At 51.2% G+C, this 24,818-nt stretch overlaps 11 protein-coding genes and 1 non-coding gene across 12 annotated transcripts; 8 read left to right on the top strand and 4 right to left on the bottom strand.

The window, feature by feature from the left end:
• Positions 1-89: 89 nt before the first annotated feature.
• On the top strand, positions 90-1,942 carry CONPUDRAFT_103384 (uncharacterized protein; the record flags this gene model as incomplete). The annotated part of the gene is made up of 7 exons (XM_007769855.1): positions 90-298; positions 348-444; positions 497-615; positions 665-793; positions 850-1,105; positions 1,159-1,402; positions 1,457-1,942. The coding sequence occupies 7 exons, from the start codon at positions 90-92 to the stop codon at positions 1,696-1,698; spliced, it is 1,296 nt and encodes a 431-aa protein (XP_007768045.1). The 3' UTR covers positions 1,699-1,942.
• Positions 1,943-2,224: 282 nt separating this feature from the next.
• CONPUDRAFT_89757 (uncharacterized protein) lies at positions 2,225-2,961 on the top strand (the record flags this gene model as incomplete). The annotated part of the gene is made up of 2 exons (XM_007769854.1): positions 2,225-2,815; positions 2,866-2,961. 2 exons carry the CDS (start codon positions 2,225-2,227, stop codon positions 2,959-2,961), a joined length of 687 nt encoding a protein of 228 aa, XP_007768044.1.
• Positions 2,962-3,981: 1,020 nt separating this feature from the next.
• CONPUDRAFT_55123 (uncharacterized protein) lies at positions 3,982-5,446 on the top strand (the record flags this gene model as incomplete). The annotated part of the gene is made up of 8 exons (XM_007769252.1): positions 3,982-4,091; positions 4,113-4,209; positions 4,262-4,349; positions 4,402-4,516; positions 4,568-4,840; positions 4,896-4,979; positions 5,027-5,178; positions 5,232-5,446. The coding sequence occupies 8 exons, from the start codon at positions 3,982-3,984 to the stop codon at positions 5,444-5,446; spliced, it is 1,134 nt and encodes a 377-aa protein (XP_007767442.1).
• Positions 5,447-5,588: 142 nt separating this feature from the next.
• On the bottom strand, positions 5,589-5,946 carry CONPUDRAFT_54430 (uncharacterized protein; the record flags this gene model as incomplete). The annotated part of the gene is made up of 2 exons (XM_007769196.1): positions 5,589-5,694; positions 5,747-5,946. The coding sequence occupies 2 exons, from the start codon at positions 5,944-5,946 to the stop codon at positions 5,589-5,591; spliced, it is 306 nt and encodes a 101-aa protein (XP_007767386.1).
• Positions 5,947-6,089: 143 nt separating this feature from the next.
• CONPUDRAFT_136847 (RNI-like protein) lies at positions 6,090-7,878 on the top strand. Its single transcript, XM_007769853.1, has 3 exons — positions 6,090-7,034; positions 7,093-7,379; positions 7,432-7,878. The coding sequence occupies exons 1-3, from the start codon at positions 6,137-6,139 to the stop codon at positions 7,591-7,593; spliced, it is 1,347 nt and encodes a 448-aa protein (XP_007768043.1). The 5' UTR covers positions 6,090-6,136; the 3' UTR covers positions 7,594-7,878.
• A 1,038-nt stretch (positions 7,879-8,916) lies between these two features.
• Positions 8,917-13,594, top strand: CONPUDRAFT_164954 (uncharacterized protein). Its single transcript, XM_007769852.1, has 4 exons — positions 8,917-10,349; positions 10,404-10,868; positions 10,917-11,841; positions 11,894-13,594. Exons 1-4 carry the CDS (start codon positions 9,279-9,281, stop codon positions 13,378-13,380), a joined length of 3,948 nt encoding a protein of 1,315 aa, XP_007768042.1. The 5' UTR covers positions 8,917-9,278; the 3' UTR covers positions 13,381-13,594.
• Positions 13,595-13,879: 285 nt separating this feature from the next.
• Positions 13,880-18,355, top strand: CONPUDRAFT_164953 (uncharacterized protein; the record flags this gene model as incomplete). Its single annotated transcript, XM_007769851.1, has 14 exons — positions 13,880-14,039; positions 14,093-14,193; positions 14,298-14,723; positions 14,778-15,345; positions 15,399-15,709; positions 15,757-15,961; positions 16,014-16,610; positions 16,665-17,233; positions 17,285-17,434; positions 17,489-17,743; positions 17,791-17,904; positions 17,953-18,080; positions 18,133-18,177; positions 18,234-18,355. The coding sequence occupies 14 exons, from the start codon at positions 13,880-13,882 to the stop codon at positions 18,271-18,273; spliced, it is 3,669 nt and encodes a 1,222-aa protein (XP_007768041.1). The 3' UTR covers positions 18,274-18,355.
• CONPUDRAFT_143754 (uncharacterized protein) lies at positions 18,299-19,862 on the bottom strand. Its single transcript, XM_007769850.1, has 8 exons — positions 19,737-19,862; positions 19,605-19,669; positions 19,342-19,539; positions 19,248-19,280; positions 19,100-19,195; positions 18,939-19,042; positions 18,608-18,889; positions 18,299-18,558 (listed from the first exon to the last, which is right to left on the bottom strand). Exons 1-8 carry the CDS (start codon positions 19,792-19,794, stop codon positions 18,381-18,383), a joined length of 1,014 nt encoding a protein of 337 aa, XP_007768040.1. The 5' UTR covers positions 19,795-19,862; the 3' UTR covers positions 18,299-18,380.
• A 131-nt stretch (positions 19,863-19,993) lies between these two features.
• CONPUDRAFT_t54 lies at positions 19,994-20,076 on the top strand. Its single transcript has one exon. It is a non-coding gene; the product is annotated as a tRNA-His (tRNA).
• Positions 20,077-20,244: 168 nt separating this feature from the next.
• On the top strand, positions 20,245-21,569 carry CONPUDRAFT_103372 (Metallo-hydrolase oxidoreductase). Its single transcript, XM_007769849.1, has 3 exons — positions 20,245-20,471; positions 20,526-20,632; positions 20,689-21,569. The coding sequence occupies exons 1-3, from the start codon at positions 20,258-20,260 to the stop codon at positions 21,532-21,534; spliced, it is 1,167 nt and encodes a 388-aa protein (XP_007768039.1). The 5' UTR covers positions 20,245-20,257; the 3' UTR covers positions 21,535-21,569.
• On the bottom strand, positions 21,538-22,683 carry CONPUDRAFT_164950 (uncharacterized protein). The gene is made up of 3 exons (XM_007769848.1): positions 22,338-22,683; positions 22,118-22,262; positions 21,538-22,059 (listed from the first exon to the last, which is right to left on the bottom strand). The coding sequence occupies exons 1-3, from the start codon at positions 22,672-22,674 to the stop codon at positions 21,579-21,581; spliced, it is 963 nt and encodes a 320-aa protein (XP_007768038.1). The 5' UTR covers positions 22,675-22,683; the 3' UTR covers positions 21,538-21,578.
• A 321-nt stretch (positions 22,684-23,004) lies between these two features.
• Positions 23,005-23,631, bottom strand: CONPUDRAFT_89750 (uncharacterized protein; the record flags this gene model as incomplete). Its single annotated transcript, XM_007769847.1, has 2 exons — positions 23,005-23,517; positions 23,578-23,631. 2 exons carry the CDS (start codon positions 23,629-23,631, stop codon positions 23,005-23,007), a joined length of 567 nt encoding a protein of 188 aa, XP_007768037.1.
• Positions 23,632-24,818: the final 1,187 nt, after the last annotated feature.

The following is a 24,818-nucleotide window of genomic DNA, read 5'->3' as shown; positions in this document are numbered from 1 at the left end:
CAAGACGCTGATCGGTTGTATATGCTTTTATGATCAGTGCATATATACTTGATGCATCGTATAGGTAGCCCTAGGTAGCCACAACAACTATGCTTACCTTTCCTCCTATTCCTGGTCGGTTTCCCGTCGGCATCACAACTTTCGCTGCACCGCTAGCCACTGAGGTCTTTGGAAACTCTAAAATCATACTTGAGGGTGAACGCAAACATGCTCTCATTTCCGACGAACTCATCTTCACCGCATATTATCCTACTTCGCCGGACGGCGCACAGAAGAAGGGCTATCACTGGCTGTTAAGGTAAGTAAACTTCACGCATTACTCATGCAGACCTAACTGAGGTGATCAGGCCAGTTGCCGATTCTCTTCGCGGATATGCGCATTTTTCTGGTGTTCCCTCGTGGATGGTCTGGCCGATTCTGAACTTCTATGGTGCCCATATTAAGGTGAGCAGTGGGCAGGCCACAACTCACTTAATGTCTTCTTCCCTCTTGTCAGATTCCAGCATTTAAAAATGCACCGCTTCGAGAACCAGAGACAAACGCCTCTGGGGAGAAGACACCTTGGCCTTTGACCATCTTCTCGCATGGACTAGGAGGTAGCCGTACCGCGTACAGGTAAGCTCATTTGTCTCTACCTATCCGCACTGCACTCAAAATCGAACAGTCAAATATGTTGCAGACTGGCCGCTACGGGCCGCGTGGTGCTAGCCATCGAACATCGAGACGGTTCAGGTCACGTATGCGTGTCCCGTCGATCTCCGCCACTACTATATATCAAGACTTCGCAACTTCTGTGAGACGAATGTTTAAAGCTTCTCAATGTACCAGAACTGTACTGATGTATACCAGCTGGGATGAAGGTGTTGACGAGGACATCTTTTCCTTCCGCAACGACCAGCTGAGGCTTAGAAGGCGAGAAATCTACGCTACCTATGATGCCTTCAGGCACTTGGTTGAGAAAGGACATGATGAATCAGACGATCTTCAAGTCATTGATAGGTCGAGTATTAATTGGAAGAGTTGGTCAGCAACTCCAAACATCATAGCAGTGCAGTGTAACCAAGACGTACTTATGGCAGCCCACTCTTACGGCGGTGCTACGACGGTGTGTCGCTTCCTGAATGCAACACAAATATCTTATTACAATTTCTTCCTTAGTTCACTCTGCTTGCTGACATGGCTTCCTCTCAACCGCGCATCCCAATCACCAGCGCGTTAGTTTTAGACCCATGGGTAGAGCCTTTGGCTAAAGACCTACTGGACATATCTTTTACCATGAATGAGCCACCTCGACTACTAATCGTCAATTCGGAAGCCTTCACTCTCTGGAAAGACAACTTCAGCAAACTCGAATACATGCTTGATAGATGGGCGCCTGAACGAAAGCATCTGCTGACTATTGGTGGGCTTGTCTTTGTTTGCTCTGTTGAGGCATTGTGTGACTGACGTTTCCTAGTACGTGGCGTACATATTTCTTTCTCTGATTTTCCTCTGCTACCTTTCTTTGCGAGGAATAAGGCTCGCCAGTTAATGGACTTAATTTGGACACTTTCGCATTCGTTCATAGACAATAAACTGGAAGGCAAGTTAGAGGAGTTATCGACTCGCGGAATGAAAGTGAAGATCGTAGGCAAGAAGAAGGATGGGAAGCCCAAGAGAGAGCTGATCGGAGGTTTGGGCGATGTCGTCGTACACTGACCCCCCCGAACCTCCTCAGATCTCTCGCATGACTATCTGCGGGGTACATCTAGGTCGATCATCATTTCTGAGACGCGCGCTGCAGAACACACGGAGGGCCACTTACATACCATTCACTTCGCACTACAACTAATGCAGATCATACATGTGTAGGCAGTATCATTATTGCGAACTGTACGTGCACGTTACATGTCCGTATATGAGCGACCAGTACTTCGATCGGAATTCGTTGTGCTAATTGCATACGGTATATATATACTGCTCAAGTTAACTAACCGATTGCGAGCTGAAGACAATTCTGCAGGATGAATATTGCGATCGTTGATGTGAACGTGTAGTTGATTAACAAATGTTGCTTACTCGATGCCCAGCCCAGCTGAATATGTGGCTGGTTTCCTGTGAACCTTTTGAACTCCGGAGCTGTCTCAGAGCTCAACGTTAACATTCAACGAATCCTTCTTGCTTCTTTCCCTGTCACACTGTCCTCCAGTATTGTCACTTGCTCGAAGTCAAGCTATACAGTTCTATGGACAGTCATTTCAACGATGCCGCGGTACTGAAGTACCTAGATCTTCCTGCGGAATACGACCCACAACCAAGCATATTGCCAATAAGCTTTTTGCGTCAACATCTTCCCCAGCTACCCCCACATCTCGCATGTCAGTTTTCTTCTATCACAACACCGAAGCAGCGAACAACAGTGTCTCTGATACGAAATCGACGGTTGAAGTATACCAAAACTGCACCGAACCAGCTAAGTTTCTCCTTTGCCAAACAGAGATGGCCGACCCTATGGCAAGGCGGGGGCCTGATTGGCCGTGAACAAGGCGAAGAAGAGAGAAGGTGGGGGGAAAGCCACTTCATGGAAGGGAGGCAGCAACAGATTCAAAAACTGGGAAACTTGCTAGGAGCCTACGAGGAGGAGCGAGAGGCAGAACGTGTCCGGGTGGCCAGGCGAGCAAAAGCCGAGGAAGAATTCATCCCGGAGGAAGATGAGGATAGTTGCAGTGATCCTGAGCCAGACAACTTGCTTCCTGGTGAAGACGAAACCCCGGATGAGGTTCAGGCCGCGTTTGAGCGGTTGATCAAAGAACGATTCATTTATGGCTTGATAGATGTGAGCACCAATTCTAATATCTGTGGATCATCTCTCCAATTTAGGGATAGGGGGCCAACTATGATATATCAGATTGGAATGAAGAGTTTGACGAGGAAGAAGATCGGGAGGCCGAAGAAAAGTGGTTTGACGAAGAGGATGAATGAAGGTCAGAGCAAGACACAATGGTCCATAGTCTGCATAAACGGAAACTCGTCGGAGCTGTTGGGCGCAGTGTGGACCGGCATGCCGGCCGTAAATTTTCCTCTTTTCAATATGTATCTTGTGTCTGCCCTCATCCATCACGTCGACCCACCCTAAATATCCTGTCCACACCGATGGCCCAGAGCGTCAGTCTCTCATCCGACATTCAACGCGCCTTGCAACAAGCCATTGGTGAGGCCAATAATGCATACTCAGAAACCCATCCCGAGAAAAAGAAGAAGAAGCGACGTCTGTCCAGTGACCCTGAGGCCAATGCGGGAGTAAGGGAGAAGAAACGGAAGGGAAGTGGAGTCACCCAAGAGGATCTTCCTGCTTCATCTACGGAGTCAACACCAGATAACAAGAAGAGCAAGAAAAAGAAGTATGGTGGCAAGGGCAAAGAACGTGCAGCGGACGATGTTGCTCAGGAGTCACAAGCAAGCGAACTGCGCGATGCGTCTGTCAGTGATGGCCACCAAGCATCATCCGCCGCATTCCTCTCAGCTGTGCTTGCAGCAGCCTCTGCCACATCTGACTCTCAAACTGTAGAACACCCATCGTATGATTCAAACATGCAGCCTCAACCTGCGATGCCCGATGCCCAGCAGGTACCACCTTACATGATGTACTCCCAGCTACCATGCCCTTATCCTGATCCAAACGCGTCTTACGCGTCTTCGGCGACTCATCCACAAAACCTCTTTCCTTCACTTGGCCTTCCCATTCCCGACTTTCATATGGCCTCTCACGATGATATCTTACGCGTTTTGCAAGAGGTCGATGTCTCCAAGATCGCCAACGTGTTGAAAACGTTAGGCGATGCTGCTGCAGCTGCGAATATCCCTATGAATGGTGCGCACCCTTACATCGCGCCAGCGAGGCCAGGTTCTTCTCAGATGGGCCCGCCCCCGGGGAATCTGGCAGCAGTCCTCAGCACTGCTGCGGCCAAACCCGCCAAACCCTCTCATAAACGCGTTCTCAACATGAGTTTGCCCGGCCCTGAGCACGCTGCGAACCCTGATCATGCCCATATGCTGGCGAATAAATGGATGAATGCCAGCAAGCTGGCAGAACTCGTCAAAACAGAAGGCAAGTCCCGCTCTCTGTAATCGAGTTGTTGCTCACTTGTTACAGGTCTTGTGTATAAGAAAGGCAAATTCTCGGCGATAGAAGAGCAACAAGTCAAAGCTGCCATTGAGAATTACAGAAACGTGGGGATGGTCTTCTGTCCTATTCACCACGCCTAAATTGTTGCATCTACAGAGTCGCGGAATGAACGATGAGCAGATCTTGGAAATTATTTTTCAGAAAAACGAAAAGATGAAAGACAATGTCTTTTGGTCGGAAATCAGTGAATGATTCTCATTCTTCTTAACCTCTATGTGCTCAAGCTATCAACATAGCATCGTCAGTCCCTCAGCGGCCTATCATAGCTGTTTACCACTACGTGCGAAGAGCGTATCACCCGAAGAAACACCAGGGAAAATGGTCTCCAGAAGAGGATGGTCTCCTGAAACAGTACGTCTTCTAACTGCGTCTATCGAACAAGTTGTACGAACTGGGTTTTAGAGCAGTGACAGACTTAGGGCAACAGTGGGAGAAAGTTGGCGAAGTAGTTGGTCGCATGTCTTCTGACTGTCGCGATCGGTACCGAAACCACATTGCTCATCGAGACATTCGGGTCAGCGGCCCTTGGACCAAGGAGGAAGAAGACGAGCTCACGAAAATTGTCACTGAGATGACGGTGCACCAAGGCAAAGATATTGATAATGACGTTTTTTGGGGCGTTGTCAGTGAAAAAATGGGCAACAAACGAGGCCGCCAACAATGTCGTATCAAATGGTACCCCCCAAAATAACCTACAAACGAGGTTCTATGTCATGACTTGCAATTACAGGACCGATGCGTTGAGCAAGACAGTCAAGAATGAAGGGCAGCGACCTCGATGGAGTCCAAAGGATGCCTATATTCTCGTCCACAAGTGAGTAACAGTGTCAAGTAATTCGTCTGACTAACGCGATGATTCAGAGTTGATTCTCTCAATGTTCGCGACGATACAGAGATAGATTGGAAGACGCTGTCGGATCCAGACTGGAATCTATGGAGCGCACATTCTTTGCAACGACGTTGGCTTACGATGAAGAGAGGGATTAAAGGATTTGAGGACATGACACACCAAGGTGATTTTAGTGTTAAATGATACAAAACGTATCTCACTGGATCTTTTTGACAGAAATCATGGATATTCTCCGAGTTAAGAAGGCTCATCTTCCTCCTTCGTCTGCCTCTTCACGGAAACGCAAGGTCATCAGTGCACCCAACATTGACGATGGAGATACAAACGGTGGTGATCAGACCAGCGTGGCGGGCGGCAGTGAGGCGGGTCCTAGCACATCCCGGAGGGGGACTGGTGGCGACCACGGAGACTCATCGTCAGACTCGGAGTAACAAAAAGTTTTAATAATGTCGGCATATGCTGCATGGATTTCAATACGAGTAACATTTTGCGAATTACATCAGAAGCCTCAAGGTTCCACGTTTACCCTTCCAGAGCCTCGTTTCGTTAAGGTTGTCTTTCTAAGAGTAAACGTCACATACGCAAGTGTGAGGCCAACAACGCTGTGCTATTCCTCAACCCCCGACCTCGAGCAGCAGCGAAACTTATGCACACACAGCTCAGCAGAAAGCCTGCAAACCTATTTCGTTGGGAATCAGCGATGAGCATAAACCACACGAGTGAAACAATACCTGAAGAATGCTATCCTAGAAATCGACCTCTCCTCGTGAGGCGTCCGAGAAGAGGCGAAGATAGAGCGAAGGACTGCAGGCGTTACAGGTATGCGCCTTGTGCTTGATTGGTCTTGTTGACCTCTCTCAACACTGTGCAAATGCGTTCTTGTATTGCTCGGCGTCACTGTTGCTGAGCTTCTAGACGAGATCGAGGTCATAGTTAGAATACAAAGGGCAGTTTGTATTGACACCGGGAGGTACCGCGGGATTCAGCTGTGCCTAGCCATGCATAGGCTTGTCCGCATCTCAACATTTCAATATAATGTTCACCACCTTTCCTCGTCCTAACGTCATTCTCGTTCGACACTACTGTTAGGTACACTCCTGCTCAATCTTCCAGCTGGCCACATGGAGATCATCTTTGAGTCACCCGAGCATAGAAGGCTGGTTGACAGGCTCCCCTTCACCGAAACTGAGCGCCGCCACGTCCGTCACCTGGTCCTCCGCACAAGGAATTCCAAGATAAGAGACGAACAAGTAGCTAATGAAATCCTGTTCTGCCGGTCTCTGGAGTCGGTAGTGTTATCTGGAGTACCGGACACCTCGGATAAAACGGTGACCATGCTCGCGCAGTCGGCCCCAAAACTCAGGGGCTTAAACTTGGCAGGTTGTAGGTTTGTGACAGACATTTCTGTCGCCGAACTTGTCAGCAGAACACCTCCCATTGAATGGCTACACCTTAGCAGAGTGGTCTTAAATGACAGCACTGTGTCGGCTGTTGCAAGGACTTTCTCCCGTCTCGTCGAGCTCGAACTTAACGATAATCCCTTGCTAACGGCAATTTCTGTCCGCGACATCTGGTCATTCTCCAGAAAGCTGCGAACACTGAAGCTGGCACGATGTAACATGCTAACGGATCAGGCTTTTCCTTCACCCTACCACGAGGATTACAAAGGCCCTAGACAAGATGATGAAAAACCACTCCCGCATCGTCCATCCACTTGGCTAGATCAGATGCCTCCTCTCATTCTGAGATACAGTGCCATTGAATTGCGGGTGTTGGACATCAGCTACTGTAGCCAGGTTACCGATGAGGCGGTTGCAGGGATTGTGTTCCATGCACGCCTTCTTCATACCCTCATTCTAGCCGGTTGTTCCAAGCTCACTGACCGAGCTGTGGAAAGCATCTGCATCTTACATACACACCTGGTAGTGCTCGATCTCTCGCACATTCCGAACCTGACGGACTATGCCATCACCAAACTGGTGCGGGCGTGCACCAGCTTGCAGCATGTCGACGTTGCGTGTGAGGAGTTTTGCTTGATGACCACTCCTTTGATGCACTGAATAGTTCCATTTTGCAGTCTGCCGTTATCTCACAGACATGGCTGTTTTCGAGTTAGCTGGCTTGGAGCGACTCCACCGACTAAGCGTTATCCGCGTGCATAAGATTACAGACAATGCCATTTACTTCCTGGCCGATCATGCGAAGTCGCTGCAACGGCTTCATATCTCCTATTGCGACCGAATCTCGCTGAAGTCTCTCCATCACTTGCTTCGGGGCATACCTTGTTTACAGCATCTCACTACCACCGGCGTACCGTCAACTCGGAGAAGGGGCGTCAGTCGATTCTCAGAGGCTCCTTCCGAGGTACGACCCTGCGTAGCCCTGTTTCTTTGGCCTGGCTTATCATTCTTTGTAGGAACTTGAACCAGACCAGCAGGCCGTCTATCGTGTTTTTACAGGAAGCAATATCGGTGCTCTATGCGCCTTCTTGGACAAAGAGACTCAACGCCGACGAGAATCTGAGGCTCGAAACATACCTTTCATGGCTCGATCAGATGACGACATGGGGCTTTACTAGACGTCATCAGATTGAAAGCGCTGTCAATGGCAGCAATAGCTATCAAGTCCTTTGATTGTCATGTGCCGAAATTACGGTTCAGTATTCTGAACGCGGAGTCCTGTTCGCTGGTAGTGGTTGACATGGTGGGGTTGGATGATGCAATGGTCTGAGGATTGGATTCGGATCTATTCGGGTATGTATGATGGGGTATTCCCATTAGGCGTCGACGTGTTGTATTCTAGCATTTTCTTGATAAGAGTTTGTGTGGAGTTTGTTACCTTCATGTCTTCTTACTCACAAAGCGTGGATCCCTAAATTGAACCACTCTCCATCTTGGTACAGGGGCTCTTCGTATAAATTATCTTCAGGAGACGGCAAGATATGCAAGGCTGCAATTTGCACGGCTGGCCTGCTGATCCGGTGAAGAAACTTGAAGTCTGCCGAATGTTATTTACCGGCCAGTATCCTCAGTGAAGGCTCCGGCCCTTGACTTCCAAGTAAACCGACTGCGGGATCGTGGGATGGGTTGATGGGATATGATCCAACACTGACCGCACCGAAGCGGAGTTCATGATTCGACGGGGGCGACTACCCTGATAGTGCTGGCTTGACATTAGAACTTTGCCATGTGCAGCAGCAGCTTTTGTGTCAGGAAGCGGTAGCGCCAGTGGCGAAAACCTGCATCAAGCTTCAAAGATGAGGTTAACACCTGTTAACACCTGTTAACACCTGTGAATGTTAGAAGATAGATGAGGGCTGGAACAAGATCCATGCGCAACAGGACACAGAATGTGAGCTTGCTCATCGGCCGCGTGGATGAACTCTGAGCGCTTGACCGCATGAACAAGGGAAAAAGAGCTGATATTATTAAGACTGAGCGGGATTGTAAAGATATTAATGATGCACCCATTCAATCAGCTGCGTCAACGTTCTGCAGATGCCAGACATGATGAGTGTGTGTGATCACGATGGCAAGTCCTGTATACAGCTGCTCACCGCAAGCTGCTGCCGCGGCGTCAGAAGGAGGCTGGACGAGAGGAACGTTCGTGCTGTTACGGCAGAAGGTTTGCACTGGTGACTGCACTAACCTTACTGAAAGACCGACATTATTGAACGGTGGAACACAGTGACCGAGTGGACGTCCGGACGCGTCTGTGGCGGGAAATGAAGTCATAATTATAGCTGTTCGGCTGAGAAGTTGATTTGATCTCCGACAGATCTTAGGAGAGCATCGGGAGTGCGCGTTGTAAGATAAGGCAAGATTATCTCGTCTCGGACACTGTAAATATTGTGACATTACGCACCAACCCGTTCATTTGGCTCCGAACCATCCACTGGTGGGTTGCATCAACCTCTAGCTGCACTGGTCCGGGAGCATACTCCTTGTCTCGCCTATGCTCCCCGGTGCGGCTTCTCTTCTCGACCTTCTGTCTCATCCCCGCCCTTGAATTCGAACTTGGTCATCGCACGCAGGCCGGGTAACACCGCTACATATTCCACCCCTCTCCCCCCTCTCTGTCCCGACGCACACGTCGGTCCTGTTGCCTCGACCGCAACCTTGGTTTCCAGATTATTTGTGCACACCTGATTCAGCCCAGCTGTACGCATTCTTCGAACACGTCCACGCTACACGCGTTGTATTCGCAGCGACTGCACAGCGCTCAGTATTATTTCGGAATCCTTCTGTGTTTACCTAGCCCGCCATGATGGACATGCATATGGACATGTTGCCTTCCCAGATAGCCCATTCACTATCGCGTTCAGGAAACTCATACGATGACAATCCCTCACCTAGGCCTTTACTGGAACGTCGCTCGCTTCCCCGAGACAACGAACCTCTTACCATTCCGGTCGACAAGGTCCTCGCTCTCACCGACGAGGTTGCACAAACCCTGTCCACCGCTCACCCTCCACCATCTAGCCGGTCACCATTATCTCATCGTCCCTTTGCTCCACTGACGCCCATTCTCGCTTCACCCCTCACAACACCTGCCACGAGCGTTTCCGCCAATGCATCGAGCGCTGGTTCGGAAGTGCCCTCACCAAAGTATGCTGCAGCTGCTTCCGATGCAGACTACCTAAATCCCAGTGGCCGTCCTGATGCAACTTTACCTCGCTCACATAGTAGACCATGGGTGACTCCTACGTGGACGTCAACGCCTCCCACACCACCTCCAAAAGAAAGTGATGAGCCGTCGGACCCTCCGACTCAGCTCCGGCCTTCTATTGTTCCATCCAATTCTCTTCCTGAGACCAAATATCCAGCTGTGTCGAGCTCCAGGATGCACAGGCGCGCGTCCCTACCTCCTATGTCAACACTCAAGCCCCTGCCACCCACACCTCCGGCCCCTTCCTCTACCGGCGTCCAGATGCCTCTTCCCCGCAGGAAACCAACGTTGACTCGCGTTGCGAGCCCTTTGAGATCTGTGTTATCTGGGGAAAGAGCAGAGCCCCTGGATGTGAATGACCTCGTCAAGGATTTGCCTCCCCTTCCTTCCGCACGGACCAAACCCCTGTTTCATTTCTCTCAGGATGAGTTGGACAAGGATGAAGATGAAGATGGAGATGAATCTAACTATGTGACTCCGTTTTCGTCGGATATGGTCATGGTCATGGTCTCAGAACCCGTTTTGTCTGACGCCGTCCCACCATCGTCTTTTACATTCCAGCAAGGGCAACATGGATTGGGAAAAGAGTCTTCAAAGCGCTTTCACAGTTTGGTAGAACTTCTGTCAACCGAAGTAGGATATCTGTTAGACCTGAAGATACTGGTTGTACGTAACCAGCCAATATTTTCGATATGTTTATAACTCTCACCGCTCTTTCAGGGATACCTTCGAGTTTTACCTACGATGGTTGTTCAGAGTGGGGCTTCCCACTCGAACACATCCTCAAGCCACAGTATTGCCCCCTTCTCTCGAACCGGTTCTTCTGCCATTATGATACCATCGACAGCCCCGAGTCGTGCCAACTCCGCTAGCCAACTAGCGACCGACATCATCACACCACATCCAACGATTTCTTTGGCACCTCCTTCCTACGCAAGGCCGCCTCGACATATCTTCTCGGCTTCTGACGTGGATGTGGTGACTAGAAATGCCGAAGACCTTCTGAAGTTTCATGAGCACTTTGTGGGAGAACTGAAGACAGCATTGTCTCCGCTCGGCCTGGGCCACGCTCTGTCAGCCCAGGTGAACGGAGCCACCAATGAGCAGCTATGCTCCGAGATGACCCCAACACCGGAAGAGCTCGACGAAGCCATCCAAGCTGTCTGTCGAAAGTTCATGCAGAAGGTATGTATGTTTATACATCATCAAACTTCTGGCTAAGCACCATCAAAGACAACATCATTCGAACTTTACAGGACGTTCTGCTCGGGGCATTCAACTGCTGCAGATATCGTGCGCAATGCTCGGCAGTCATACCCTGCTGAATGGGAGGGCTTTGAGCAGAAGAGTGCGCTCACAGCAGCAGAACTGCGCATACTCATCTCGGAAAAGCCTGAGGTGGTGCTCAACCCGGATCCACCTGCAGAACCAGGTTTAGGTGGCCCTGGTTTACCCGCACGAACGAAACGCCGTCATTCCATCTCGTGCATTGAATCTCCTACCCAGCAGCGATCTTTGTCAAAGATAAGGTCGAACAGTAACATTCGAAACTTCACAAGCGCGTCTGAGTGTGACCATTCGGCTAAAGACCGTACCGACACACGCCCGCAGCTCAGCTTTCAGGATTATATGATCAAGCCCGTACAGAGACTATGCAAGTATCCGCTTCTGTTGAATCAGCTACAGAAACCTACAGACGGGCTTTTACGCGAGCTCAGCTCGGGTAACACGAATGAGGCCTCGGCTAAATCTGACGTAGACTCAGCCGTGACGGGTGCTTTGCTTGCGATGCGTTCTGTAGCGAGCTCGGTGGATGAAGCGCGTCGTCTCCAGGACCTAGCAACAAGATCCAATGCGGTTGTAACTCGCATACTCTACGGTGCTTCGTGCACGAATGGTTCCAATAATCGTGCTAGAGATATAACCCCCCCATTTCTTACCTCCCTTGGATCATATCATCTCGCGGGCCCGCTAGATGTGGTGCATCACAATCAGCACACAATGACTAGCAATACAATTAGAGCGAAGTACATGGGTGCCTTTCTTTATCGTGGTGGTTACCTCGTTTTGGTCAAGGTTCTTAAACCCAAGGCATACGAACCTCGCCACTGGTTGTCATTGGTGGATTTTGAGATGAGTGACTCTGCGACGGACGAAAGTGAGTTTTCTCCATGTGGCAATTGCATAACCTTTAATAAGCTTGAGCACAGCTATACTGCCTAGCTGGTTTCGCTTGTCGTATCGAGGACATCACTTCGAGTTCGCCGCTTCTTGCCGTCGTGAGAAGGAGATCTGGGTAGATGCAATTAAAGAAGCAGCCTCTGTCCAAGGAAGTTGGGTAGATGAACCTCAATCAAGTTTGCTTCTCAACAGGAAGAATAACCTTGTCACTCTGAGCGACATTGCTCCGGAGGCGATTTCGACTTTTGCAAACGCCAAGCATCCAGAATCCGATAACCCGCAAACCGAAGACAAACCTATGTCCCATATTCAGATACGTCCCAAGGTTTCGCGACAGACCCTCAAATCCGACTCCGTCTCTAAGGACGATCCGTCGGCGGCAAGAGCGCCGAGCCGTCGTTCTTCAACATTATCCACCAAATCATTCTTTAACAGCTCCCCAGATGCAATTGACACCATCCATCTCGTTCGTTCTACAGCATCAGCGCGCGACTACGTGAATCGTTGTTTGTCGGATGTCACCTCCAGCAGCTGCATTAAGGCTCGCCTTCATGCTTATACCCATGAGGAGGAACTCTTCCCAGCACAGCGTATAACGCGTTCGTTCTCAAAGTCGAGCACCGGCCTGGCCATGGCAAATGCCGTTGGTGTTGCGGCAAGGAACAAGTTGACCAAGCGAGAGAGCGTTCTTGTCCCTCGCAGAAGGAGTGTAACAGACCACGGGGTGTATGGAGAGCCCGAGGCACTTTCCAATATCACAAACATCCCTACGATCATCGGTCATCAGAGACGTGGAAATAAGCTAAGAATAGTTTCCATGCCTAGGCATGCGTCGTCTGATGACACAGACGATATTCGGGTGGATGCCTTAGTCGATTCGCCCAAACCGATGTCTCAGTGCTCGTCGTCGATGTCTACGCCAGTGTCTCCACTTTGTAGTCCCGGCATTGGCGCCCCCCTTTCCGCCCCTCCGATGTTTACAGACAAATCTCAGGCGAGCATCAATCAACAGGACAGTGGTGCTCGGACTGAGAGACGTCAATCTGTGATCGACAATTTCCGGAGCTTCTTCCACTCCCGCGATATACCCCAAGTCTCTCATAACGCGTCCAATAACGCACGTCGAGATGGCTCTTCGTCTTCAGGCCTTTTCCGGCTTTGGGCTAGAGAGTCACTACGACGACGAGTGAAAAGCGCACCGGAGCCACCAGCAGATGATTTTCGCTCGCAGTCGGAACTGTCCCTTTCTCCCAGCTCTGGTTCTCGAGCAGACGAGGTCGGCTCTGGAAGTCTTCCACCTCGTTCAGAATCTGTCGCGGCCTTCCTTGAACAGCCTCCAGCAGATTCGTCGCGTCGAAGATTCTCGTTTTCGTCGAGCGCCCGCCGACGTTCTCTGATACCCCCTTTAGCCCTTTCAACACGTAGCCGGCGCGATTCCAGCGTCAGTCCTCAACGGAATTCATTTCTCTCCCGTCTCAACTCGATAACACCGAGCTCCTCACTGGGGTCCGGTTAGCATATTTCGATGCATAAATTGCAATTCACGAATCATGACGACATATGTATGATCGACCCGAGGTTCCTGCCTACCTTTTACTTCAATTTTACTTCGTCCTTTTATTTTTTATCGATATCCACACTTTACGCACCTTGCCATTAGCATATTCTAGGAAGACTAAGCTTGGCCTGTAAGCCGTTACACTTCATATACATCATCTGTCCTACATCACTCCCAAGTTAAGCGAGCGTTGTCGGACGTCATCATGATTCAGGGACATAGCCTCTCGGAAGTAAATTAAGGCCGGGTTCCGGATCGAAGACGTCCCTGAATGGATAATAAACGAGGGTACGCGCCGTCACGTGACCGCGTGTATGGTTGAAACAGCGTGTGGGCGGGCAGGCGCCTGTCAAGGGGTAGTGTAGTCATTGTAAACCTTGAAGCTGCTCGGTCCAGCGGACGGCAGTCCCGGCCCCTCTCCCCCTTAACCTGTACACAAGTTGCATGGCAGCTGTCCATGTCCATGGCACTCAGCAGCTCTCCACGTAAAATCGTCCCGCTTGCAACCGGAGATGAGATTCTCCCTAATAAGCGTACAACCCCGGCTGTCATAAAACGCGTCTTTTACTGTGGAGTCGTCGTAGAGGGCGCCGATAATGGGCGTAGACTTCCAGAAGGTGAGCACTCAGAGCCGACCCTGCTCATTGCTAATCTCTTAGACCTTGATCAGATATCCAAGATCTCGTCCTATCCCTCGGAGAACCCATCGTCGGCAATGCGAACAATGCGATCCTCCAGTCGGACTCGGAGCCGTCGTCCCAGCAATCCCAAGTCAGTCTATTCTCTCCACCACTCCGCCACCCTGCCGACGCCGTTTCCCTGCATCTCGCTTTTGATCCGCTACACCGGGGACTATACTAACCTGGATCTCCCAGGATGGCCCGTACCAACGCAAGAGAACTCTCACAGACACTTCCGCCCTGGCCGACGTCGTCAATGAACTTATCAACACCGAGAGATCCTACGTCAAACGTTTGCGCATCCTGAAGAACGACTATGCAGACCCTCTACGGCAGTTCTCAAGGAACAAGAGTACAGCGATCCTGCCCCCGTACGAAGCAAAGACACTCTTTGGCAATATCGATAGTCTCATGCCTGTTAACGAAGCTTTCCTCGCGGACCTGGAGAAAGCCTATGCTAACTCAGGTCTAAAGAACATTGGCGATGTCGCTCTCCATCACTTCAAAGAACTACGCGGGTTTGAGCATTACAAGCAGTACTATGTCAAGCGGGAAGAGGCGCAGTCAATCTTTGAGCGCGAAGTGATGAAGAAGTCCTCAGGGTTTTCTGCGTTTATTGATGTGAGTGCTCGAATGATATGGGATAGCTGCCCCCGATTTGAACCAAATGCGTAGAGAATCAAATATTCTGCTGCTGACACGCGAAATCGAATTGGACTTCGAGAGTTGCTCATGGACCCAGTTCAACGGATACCACGATACACCCTTCTCTTCCGCACTATGATCAAATACATCGCCCCCGATGACCCTCAGAGGGCAAAGCTAGTCGAGGCAGACGAAATCGCGAGCAAGATCGCGCTCGCGGAGACCGACGAGCAGACCAAGCGTGCCGCGATTATGTACAGTTTAGGCGCTACCGTCGATGATTTCCCTCCCGGCCTCATCTCGAATTCTCGGCGGTTCATCGACTGTATTGATGTGGAGGATGTCCTTGACGTGGGCTCTTCTTCTTCAGCGAGCGCTTCTGGTTCACTCCACTGTACACTGTTTCTCTTCGACGACAAGCTCATGATTGCGAAACGCCCTAGCAATGAGAAGAGCGGTAGGGTGCTGGCTGGACTTAGCGAGGTTGACAAGTTAGCAAAATCTGGTGGAATACCATTGGGTGTCAAGAAGAGTGGACTGAGTTGTAAAGGAGTGATAGATCTAGCAGATTTGACCGTAGCTGACGTAGGGGATGCTGGTGAGGCCTTGCGTCATTCCATACTGACAGAGTGTTGATGCTCGATTCGCCAGACTTTCATATGTATTTGGAAGAGTCACCACAAGACCAAGGAGATCGTTGGTCTGGTCGACCGTTCCGATCTTACTCTGTGGAATTCCCTCCTTCTCCTCCCAACCTCGATCCCGTGCGAACCGCAGTTGAGAAACAACGTTTCCTAGAAAACCTTTGGATTGCTCAAGCCAAATTCAGGACCAGAGCCTCGCAGTCTGTGGTCCTGGCTGCGGATGAGACCGAGGTGGAAAACCGAGGCGGAAAAACGACATACGCGCGAACGTATTTCAATGTTTATCACCGGACAGCTTTTCTTCAGGAACCAAAGAAGGTATATCCATCTATTATCTCGAGTGCGCTCGCTAACGCCAGGAATAGACTAAAATTGTGTTGCACATTGATCACTTAGGAACCGCAGACCCAATACCTTTCGGCATGAGTGGTCCCCCATTCGTAATTGTCCGTGTACATCCAATGGCTGGCGAGATATCTCGATATACGGTAACTTCCAACGACCAAAACGACGAAGGAGAAGAAGACATTGTACAAACAGCCCGAATACCTGGCCGCATTATACAGACGAGTATGTATGCACCAGTTTGATCCTTGATCATGAACTCACTCTCACCTCTCAGTCCACCAGTATGGTTTATTCCGGTTTCGACCTGGAAACAGCTCCGTACCAGGAACACCGACTGCTGCCACTCGGTCCCGGGCGCATATATTCGGTCTAGACGTTATATCTCGCAACTTATTTGGCAGTCGCCCTGGCTCCTCCAAAGGCGACTTTGGGTCTGTAAGTGGCCATCATCGATCAAAGTCGTCGGTCAGCCGATCGTCGACGTACACACAAACCACGACCACGGATGGTAGCATTGCCAAGTTTTCGTCCCGGTCCGGCTCAATAGCTACAGCAGCCACCTCCATGGGTTCCCAGGAGGAAGAGTCTTCTGGCAGCAAATCTCTCCGACGGAAGCTTACCAAGCGTGGAAGGTCCAACTCGGCCACTAGTCCACCAAGGTCAAGAACGCAATCTCTGTCTCGATCTGCGTCCCAAGAGCGTCTACAGCCTCTAAGAAACGAAGATGACGATATTGTACTCCAGTTGGACAAGTCTGATCACGATCTTTCTGTTCGACTTGAACTTGCCAGACAGAACAGTCAGAATCAACACGCAAGGCATGCGACGTCGATGTCTTTCGAAGGGCGTTATGAAGAAACCATATTTGAAGGTGCTGTGAACGCGTAATCCTCCTTACTTTCTACGCACTCATACCTTACAACAGAGGAACCTCCCCCGCCAATACGGCCAACGTCGAGAGCATCCAACATGTCGGAAATGACACGCCACCACTCGCCGACACCCGCCTCATCCAACGTCGACTTACTTCGTAGTACCCAATCTCCAGAACCGCGACGCTTTGGTCCACGTAGTCCATCTCCCCTCCCTTCGCGAAGTCCACGTTCCATTCCCGCATCCCCTGAGGATGTATCAGCGAGCTGGGACGCGCAAGATAACAGCTTCATGTCCAACTCTGATGTCGACACTGAGCCCTTGACGCCTCTTCCTCGAAGCTCGCGTCAGCCGTTTTCTCAAATGACTGCACTCGATGGATCTCAAACCTCCGTTGTCGAGCCTCTATCAATCAAGAAGAAGACTTACATGTCTCTTTCTCGCTCCCCAAAGAAGAACTTTACGCGAACGTCGCCTTCATCCAAAGTCCCATCGCGTGTGGTATCACCTCGGAAGGTCTCTCCTCAAGTTCGACTTACCCGTGCCGCGGCACCCTCTCGCGTAGCGAATCATGAGGGAGCCCAGCGTTTACTTCAGCTGGCCTCCATAACTAGAGAAGATGTAAGCCAAGCCTCTCTGTCTGTTCTAGGAGCTAGAGCTAACGTTCTAAAGATTGAGTCATCTCACCGGGCGATTAAACGCGTTAAGGTGGAGGCTGAAACCCTCAAAATCAGTCCGCTAGAGAGACCGGTTTCGCCGCCTGGCAGAGCTTCACCATTTTTGCAGCGGCCGAAGACACCCAACGCTGCAAGCGCTCCAATAGTAAGTATAAATTCTCAGACACCTATTTTCTCATCATAACCTTGGGATAATCAGACAAGGGAAGCTCAACAACGCCTTGAAGAGATGAGGCAACTCATAGGCAAGCGACAACAAGATGGAACTCCTCGAAATCGACGAAGTATCCTGGATGGGCGTGCCAGCTCGCCTGCATTTGAATCTCCTGGTGGTTCTGACACGTCGCGGATCGATGAGACAATATCAGAAGCTGATAGAGGTCTGGCTGTTGTGATTTCGAATTACGGTGTCTTGCAGTCTAGTATAGACGAAGTCACCGATGAGCTGAAAGAGGTAAACCACCATCTTCGTTGCGGACACGCAGCTGACCCTTGCAATAGAGGCTACAGGAAATGGACAAAATCCGGATGGAGCTTCAGAACACCAAACGACAATGTGAGTTGATGAAAAGCCTGCTTGCCGATGCCACAGCAGAGAAGGAGATCATGTATGAGGTAAGACCGCAATCGTTGGGATTCTCCACGTAAGCTCAAAGTGGGCAGGCTTTCAATGAGGAACTTGACGCTATGTTCACCGACGTCAATCTTCCCCACGAGGAAGCTTGGGAGGCTCTGACTATGGACCTTCGGCGAGCAAAGGAGAGCCGCAATGCGTTGTCGAGGGAAAACTCGTAAGCTTTTTGGTCTTGCCGGTTTCGGAGTGATTTTTAACGAATATCGCAGAGACCTCAAGAGGCGACTAGCGGAAGTTGAGGCAGACAAAGAAGAGTAAGGCTCCTTCTCTATGACGTTTGCGTTTATTCCTTTGACACATCAGCCTCTAGGTGGAGTGCACTGCTTAGGTCACAAGGGATACTTTCTTAACTCTTGAACTTGTTTTCTTACGTCGCATGTCTTATTTGTCTATACGCACATCTCATACACATCTACAGTATACCTGTCACATTTGTACCATACCACATATTTCCAATTCATGTCTTTCGCTTTCGCGCTGCCAAGCCCGCCAGGAGAGCTCTCTTGGTCGGTGTATCCATAGCTTGGTACGAAGTCGAACTATTGTGCTCTTCTGGTTCAGGGGTCTGCTGCTCCAATGGCCGGTCGTCATCTGATATGTCATTATTACTGGAGTTGTGGCTTATAAGAGTTGAGCTGAGAGAGTCAGCCATTCGTCTCGTACATGTGTTTCAAGCACACCTACCGTTCATCAATAGCGCCGTCAGTTCCATCATCAACGAAACCGTCCTCTTCCTCTTCGCTGGTCTCCGTTGCACCGGTGTTGTCAATCCGCGCCCATTCTGCAGCTAGAGCCAGCAGCTGATCCCAATGTTCTTCTGCCTTGTAGATGATAATGTCGCAATCTTCACGAGCACCTTCATGACGGCACTCTGGGCATTTAACGAGCTCGGCGTCGCGATCAGATGGATCTGCCCTCCCTATTTGTCTGAAGCAAACCATGCACACGACATGATTGCAAGGAAGGCTAGAAGGTGGTGAGTGCTCCGTATCCGCCTAACGCTTGGGTGCCCTACCTGTAGCAACGTTTGACCTCTAGCTTCTCAAAACAAACAGGACATGACTCAGCATCGCCGTCCAACACGTTCATTCCCATTAGTTTGCTGAACTTTCTGAGAAGCTATGTGTTGAATTGAGATAACGATCCCTCATAGTTCGTTTCAACAAGGAGACAAACCTTGCGCATGTGGGGCCCTGTGTCCGAGATTGTCTGGTCATCCTCGGCTTCTCGAAGAAGCTCATCCGCGTCAGCTTTAGCTTCCTTTGCCTCAAGCTTGTGTGGTCGCGTCAGGTCAAGTAATCTAGTTGAAGGGAAGCCACCTAACCTTCTGTATCTTGCGTTTGTCTTTCTTGTGAGCCTAGTTCAAATATTCCACACGTTAACATGCACAACTACCAAAGATTTGGAATGTTACAAACCTTTTCCAACTCGTTCACCTGATCCTTGAGCCTTCGAATTTCAGCACTAGAGGCTGTAGACCGGCGACCAGCTTGACCGGTCTCGCCTGCCTCTCGAAGGCGTACAACTTCTTCCTCCAGATCTATGTTCTTCTTGCGCAGGTCACGCAGCGGGTTTAGCAACCTACGAATGCCAGCGCTTGCATTGTCGAGATGACCCTGCAGAGAGTGGTGCCGGCCTATTGCATGCAGGAGTGCTACGTGACTGTAATGTAGGCACGAACCTGGATTTCTCTTGCTGCATCTTTGGAATCGGAGGAATCTGTAGATACATTCCCGTCGCGACTATCTGACAGAATCAATAACCGAGGCTCTCAGTACCTGCAAAACAAGGTCATTCTGACCTCTGGACTGACCTTCAGGGGTATCGGGCCTCCTGCGTTTGCGGGAGCCTTGACTACGTGTGGTAGGCATACAGAAGAAAGCACTTTCAGCAGTCGAAAATCTTACCGTACCTCTGCGTTCAAGTGCCTGTAAGGATGTACCGTGGTCGGGGACTTGGGGATCGACTTCAAACACTACTTGATTAGAGACATGGCTTGCCACATAACCAACATATATAGGGGTCAAGCTTGCGGGATGATATACACTTGTTACGCATGGTTAATATGCGGTCCCTGTCGATTAGTGGTTAAATCGCCACGTTGTGGACAGCACAAAACCGTGGCGCCGCAGGTTCAATTCCTGCCAGGGACATTTTTTCAAGCACAAACAGCATCTTTTACCCTTCGCGTCGCGTCGGTACGGGTTCCGTACGAGGCTCTGTCGGATCCCTCAAATGACGATGACTCGTGTTGAATCAACAGGACTGATAGTTGAAAATCCTACGACTTGTGCGATCCGCATACTTAGTGCAGCGGTACTAAAACGTTAAACAATGACCGCTAGACGTGGACTATCATCTCTCAACGTCACTTTTCTTGGTACTGCATCGGCCCAGCCCTCTTCCACACGAAACCACTCTGCTCTAGCCCTTAGACTCAGTGGCGATGTCTGGCTGTTTGATTGCGGGGAGGCTACTCAACATCAATTGCAGAAGAGTGCCGTCAAGATGGGCAAGATACAAAAAGTCTTCCTCACTCATCTTCATGGTTGGTTTTATCAAATGAATAATCGAGTAACATCTGAAAACATTCACCTTTTAGGTGACCATTGCTTTGGTCTTCTACCTTTGCTTGCAAGTCGCCTGAACGGCGCTGGCGGGATAGTCGACGACGTCGATCCACGGACCCAAGCATCAAAGATAGAAAGTGTAGGGCATTTCGATGCCCCTCCATGGGCTTCGGTATCTGACTCCTCGCTTTTTAGCCCTTGGAGATCTATGGCCCTTTAGGGACGCGAGCATACGTTCGGAATGGCCTGACGTATACGCACACCCTGCTCGGCTCTCCGTACGTTGTACACGAGCTGCGATTGCCTTCCGATCCTCAGGGGGGTGACCACACTACCCTGCCCCTCCACGAGTCCGAGTCACCGCTGGGCCGCAATATCCTGCAAAACGAGGGCGTCTGGGAAAACGTCTTCCGGGACGACGTCGTCTCAGTGTCTGCTGCGCCGATCCTGCACTCCGCCCCATGCGTCGGATACGTCGTCCAGGAGAGCCCGGTTCCCGGCAAGATGGACCCCTCCAGCTACATACCCCATCTAAAGCGAACCAAGACGCCCATGTCGGCCATGAGCCGCCTGCAGCAGGGCGAGGACGTAACGCTCGCCGACGGCACCGTCCTGCAGGCGCCTGCGCGACGCAGCGGCCGCAAGCTCGTCATTCTCGGTGATACGTACGATCCGTCGCCCATAGCGGAGCTCGCAAAATCACCCGACCTGCTCATTCACGAGGCGACGAACGCACATCTTCCTGGGCTAGATGCTAATACCAAGGCAGAAGATACGTTCGAATCCGTCGAAGTGCGGACCAAGTCGCGTGGACATTCGACGCCGCAGATGGCTGGAGCGTTCGCAACGCGCATCGGCGCCAGAAAGCTAGCTCTTAACCACTTTTCGGCGCGATACGCCGGGAACGATGACGCCAATGAGCACTCGAAGGGCATCATGCAGGGTATTGCCAAGTTGGCCGCAAAGGAGTTCCAGGGCGACGTGATTTGTGCAAGGGACTTCATGAGTATAGATGTGGACTTGTCCCCAGACCCTCAGTAATATGGCATAGTATAATATGCAGCTCGTAATATCACTAAGTTATATTATTCGCCTGGGGGATCACTGAGCGAACTATTCGAATCACTGGCCTCGCCCTCCTCGAGTTCCTCATGCCTTTTCTTTTTGCCCTTGGCCGGCACCGAGTCCTCCGCAAGCTCGCCCATCTCTATGTCATCCCCCAGCGCTGACGACGAACCTCGTTGGCTAAGGTTGAACTCTCTCGCGTTGGGATTAAGCCTAGAGAGCGAAGTATCGACGGAGTTGCCGTCCTCCAACTCGCCAGCCTCGATGGAACCGGGGCCCTTGCTCAACCCGTCGTCTGTATCCAGCATGTCCGGCGCTGGTGTCGGGGCAGGAGAGTTGGCCTGCGAGAGCGGAGCGTCCTTGTCTTTGCCCAGGATGCGCAGTGACGTAAGGTCCAACACGACGGTGTCGAGCGCGGCTTTTTGGCTTCGTATTATGCGATCCTGCGTCTCGTGCTCCGCGTGTATTGCTGCCATGTCATTCTCGAGGGCCTGTATCGCACTGTCCATTATAATTAGAAGCCAGCATACAAGGAGAGGAGGGAGCACAGACGACGTACCCTTCGAGTTCGTCCCTGCTCGGCAGCGTATTGACCCTCTCTGCGATCTGGTCGTACTCCACCTTCCGCCGGCGCTCCTGGTGTGCCAGCTCCAGCGCTACTTTGAGCTCTTCAATCTGATTCCGCAGTGCGACCTGCTCCGCCTCTTGAGACGAAAACCGGCCAGCGTCAGCAACCACGTATCTTGTGTCGGGCCAGAACGGCATAACGCAGGGCGCACCTATCCGCTCGCGCTCCTTCTGGTACTCTTCGACCTGCCGCGCCTCCGCCTCGCATACCATGAGACTCTTCTGGAGCGAGAGCTGGAAGGAGCTGAGCTCGAGCAGAAAGGCCTCTCGCGCGCCCTCGACCATGGCATCCGAGTGGTCCGCGCCTGGCAGAGGGGGCTCCGTCGGGTGCGCGCAGGACGAGTACGTGTGGAGTTTCTTGACAATGCGCCGGAGAGGCCGCTCGTCGTTGGTGATTCGGCTGTAAATCATGCTGTCTAGGAATGAGCGTGGTCTTTCGAGTCTGCTTCTAGGAGGTCTGGGAAGGGGCCAAGGAAGACCTACCTTCATCCTCGAGCGTTAAGGATGCCAGCGAAGATATGGGGTGTGCGCCGTCATTGTTTGTGGTCCTGAGGGGTGCGGAAGCCATGGACAATGGCGAGAAACGTGAACGACACGAATTGACAGGTCAAACTAGCGCCGGAGCGCGCCAAAAAGACGCGTTCAGCAGAGCGTGCACAGCCACTGACATAAATACTCATTACAACATGATTATAGGTAAACTTGCAGTGCAATAGCTAGGAAAGTACATGACATGTAGCACCAATAGATATCAGCGCCAGCGGGCCCCATTTCCTTCCGAATATATTTTGAAATAATAGATCGTCGTTATCCTCGCGTTTAGCCCCACTCATCCGGCACGAAAGGTGTCACAAGGTCATAGATCTCATCGTTTCCCCGACTCTTTGGTGCCTTGTTTCGTCCCATGACACGCTTGAATATGCCACCGACGCCACGTCGCACTGTATCCTGTTCGTCCGTGCGGGACGGCTCAGAGTCATTTGGATAGCACGTATCGATGAAATGAGCCAGCCTGCGCATCCCACTCGAGCTGTCATTAGCTGCGTTCCGCGAGTCCTGCACAGCTGATTGGAGGTACATCGCCATATTCGGGAAGTCGATCGGCAGTGTCGGATAAGGTGTCGAGCTTGTCGACGGTATGACATAGTATTTCGCCATTGGTGACTCAGATCCATCGCGGAGGAGTGGGGGTAAGGCCGAAAGCCCATACGAGTACGGCAGAGTCGCGGCGTCTCCATTTGTGTACTTGTGTGAGTTAGATAACGTCGGTGGCACTGGCATGTCCGTAGTCAGGTACAGGACTGTCCGCCACTCGGAAGAGGAGTGATGTATCTGTTGACGGGTGCGTGGTCAGCTGCTCGCACGTGTAGCAACGTTCGTAATCAAATTTACCCTGATAAACTGGATGACCGTTCGCAATTTGAGCTCGTGTTTAGCCACAGTCATAGCTTCTATAGTGGGCTCTACTCTGGTCGAGCTCATTCGGGCCATCAACTTGAGAAGCTGACGCCATGACGGTGCCTGGAAATGGAATAACGGTGCTTTGCCATATGGCAGTGAAATAACGTTCGGAAGCGCACTGTTCATTGGGGACAGGATAGTGTTGATCGCAGGTCGCGAGAAGCCGAGTGCTTGGGTTCACGCAATCAGTGATACACAGCACAGAAACGTTAAAGACAAAACTCACAAACACCCATGAGCAGATCGGGCTCGACATAATGGTTTGCATTTGTGCTGATCCGATCAGAGGACCTACTGCCCTCACCATCTTCACTCAAAGGAGCTAGTAATCCACCAGACGAGCTCGACTGAAGTTGGAGGCTCGAAGTAGAGGCGTGTTTGGGTGATTTGCCGGGGCTGAGCGTACTCGCAGCTCCATCGCTGTCCTGAGATCTGGCCGAAGCCGGTGCACTCTCTACACTACCGTTGCCAGAGTAACTTGTCCACTGAGAGCTTGAAGATGGCACCGCAGATCCAGAAGAGGAGCGAGTGAGGTTCACACCGCTCTCGCTTGATGATACGAAGGTATCTGAGGAGGTGGAAGGGGGAAGCTGCGGTGGCTCAGCAGGATAGCTTGCATAATTAGGCTGCGGTTTTGATGGGACATAGGGCTTTGCTACGACGCCAGAAATAGCCGTGCTGTACAAAGGTGGCATGGACATAGGAGTCTGTGGGTTGGAATGGTTCGAGCCTCCTTCTACCACCGGAGGCGCTGACTCGGTGTTTGATCTCGATGGAGGCTCTGGAACCGATTGCAGTGACGATGTGGGAGTGATGAGGTGAAGCCAGCTCTCGCCTTCTGTGAAACCGGAAAACGAGGCTTTGTTGGTCTCAGGTATGGACAAGGGGGGTGTAAGCGGAACGGACAACCTTGCAGATTCTGCCAATGCCCGCGCAAGCTCTTCCTCCTCCTGGGCATACAGTTGCTCCTCACGCTGGCGTGCTTCTGAGGCAGAGAGGGCCATGGCTAGTGCGATGTCTTTGTCATCGTCATCGTCTTCTTGGGGAGACGAATAACCAGGGCCGCGGTAGGGAGAATTCGGATTCGGAGGATTGGAAGGGGACGGAATTTCTGGGACTGGCATGCTCATGGAAGGAGGGGAGAACTGTGGTGGTGGTGTGGGTAGAGGGGG

This window comes from Coniophora puteana, assembly GCF_000271625.1.
Source record: "Coniophora puteana RWD-64-598 SS2 unplaced genomic scaffold CONPUscaffold_5, whole genome shotgun sequence".
NCBI classification, from domain to species: Eukaryota; Fungi; Basidiomycota; class Agaricomycetes; order Boletales; family Coniophoraceae; genus Coniophora; species Coniophora puteana.
The sequence above is the reverse complement of the archived record's forward strand: the minus strand, read 5'-3'. Positions and strand labels throughout refer to the sequence as shown.

Coding starts and splice junctions, on each gene's coding strand:
- CONPUDRAFT_136847 (XM_007769853.1), top strand. CDS start 6,137: ATGGAGATCATCTTTGAGTCACCCGAGCATAGAAGGCTGGTTGACAGG. Junction 7,035..7,092: donor GCAGCATGTCGACGTTGCGT/GTGAGGAGTTTT, acceptor TCCATTTTGCAG/TCTGCCGTTATCTCACAGAC. Junction 7,380..7,431: donor TCTCAGAGGCTCCTTCCGAG/GTACGACCCTGC, acceptor CATTCTTTGTAG/GAACTTGAACCAGACCAGCA.
- CONPUDRAFT_164954 (XM_007769852.1), top strand. CDS start 9,279: ATGATGGACATGCATATGGACATGTTGCCTTCCCAGATAGCCCATTCA. Junction 10,350..10,403: donor TAGACCTGAAGATACTGGTT/GTACGTAACCAG, acceptor CCGCTCTTTCAG/GGATACCTTCGAGTTTTACC. Junction 11,842..11,893: donor TGACTCTGCGACGGACGAAA/GTGAGTTTTCTC, acceptor GCTTGAGCACAG/CTATACTGCCTAGCTGGTTT.
- CONPUDRAFT_164950 (XM_007769848.1), bottom strand. CDS start 22,674: ATGAAGGTAGGTCTTCCTTGGCCCCTTCCCAGACCTCCTAGAAGCAGA. Junction 22,263..22,337: donor GAAGGAGCGCGAGCGGATAG/GTGCGCCCTGCG, acceptor TTTCGTCTCAAG/AGGCGGAGCAGGTCGCACTG. Junction 22,060..22,117: donor AGCAGGGACGAACTCGAAGG/GTACGTCGTCTG, acceptor TATAATGGACAG/TGCGATACAGGCCCTCGAGA.
- CONPUDRAFT_143754 (XM_007769850.1), bottom strand. CDS start 19,794: ATGCCTACCACACGTAGTCAAGGCTCCCGCAAACGCAGGAGGCCCGAT. Junction 19,670..19,736: donor GAGGCCCGATACCCCTGAAG/GTCAGTCCAGAG, acceptor TGATTCTGTCAG/ATAGTCGCGACGGGAATGTA. Junction 19,281..19,341: donor AGGTGAACGAGTTGGAAAAG/GTTTGTAACATT, acceptor TATTTGAACTAG/GCTCACAAGAAAGACAAACG.
- CONPUDRAFT_103372 (XM_007769849.1), top strand. CDS start 20,258: ATGACCGCTAGACGTGGACTATCATCTCTCAACGTCACTTTTCTTGGT. Junction 20,472..20,525: donor CTTCCTCACTCATCTTCATG/GTTGGTTTTATC, acceptor TTCACCTTTTAG/GTGACCATTGCTTTGGTCTT. Junction 20,633..20,688: donor AAGCATCAAAGATAGAAAGT/GTAGGGCATTTC, acceptor CTCGCTTTTTAG/CCCTTGGAGATCTATGGCCC.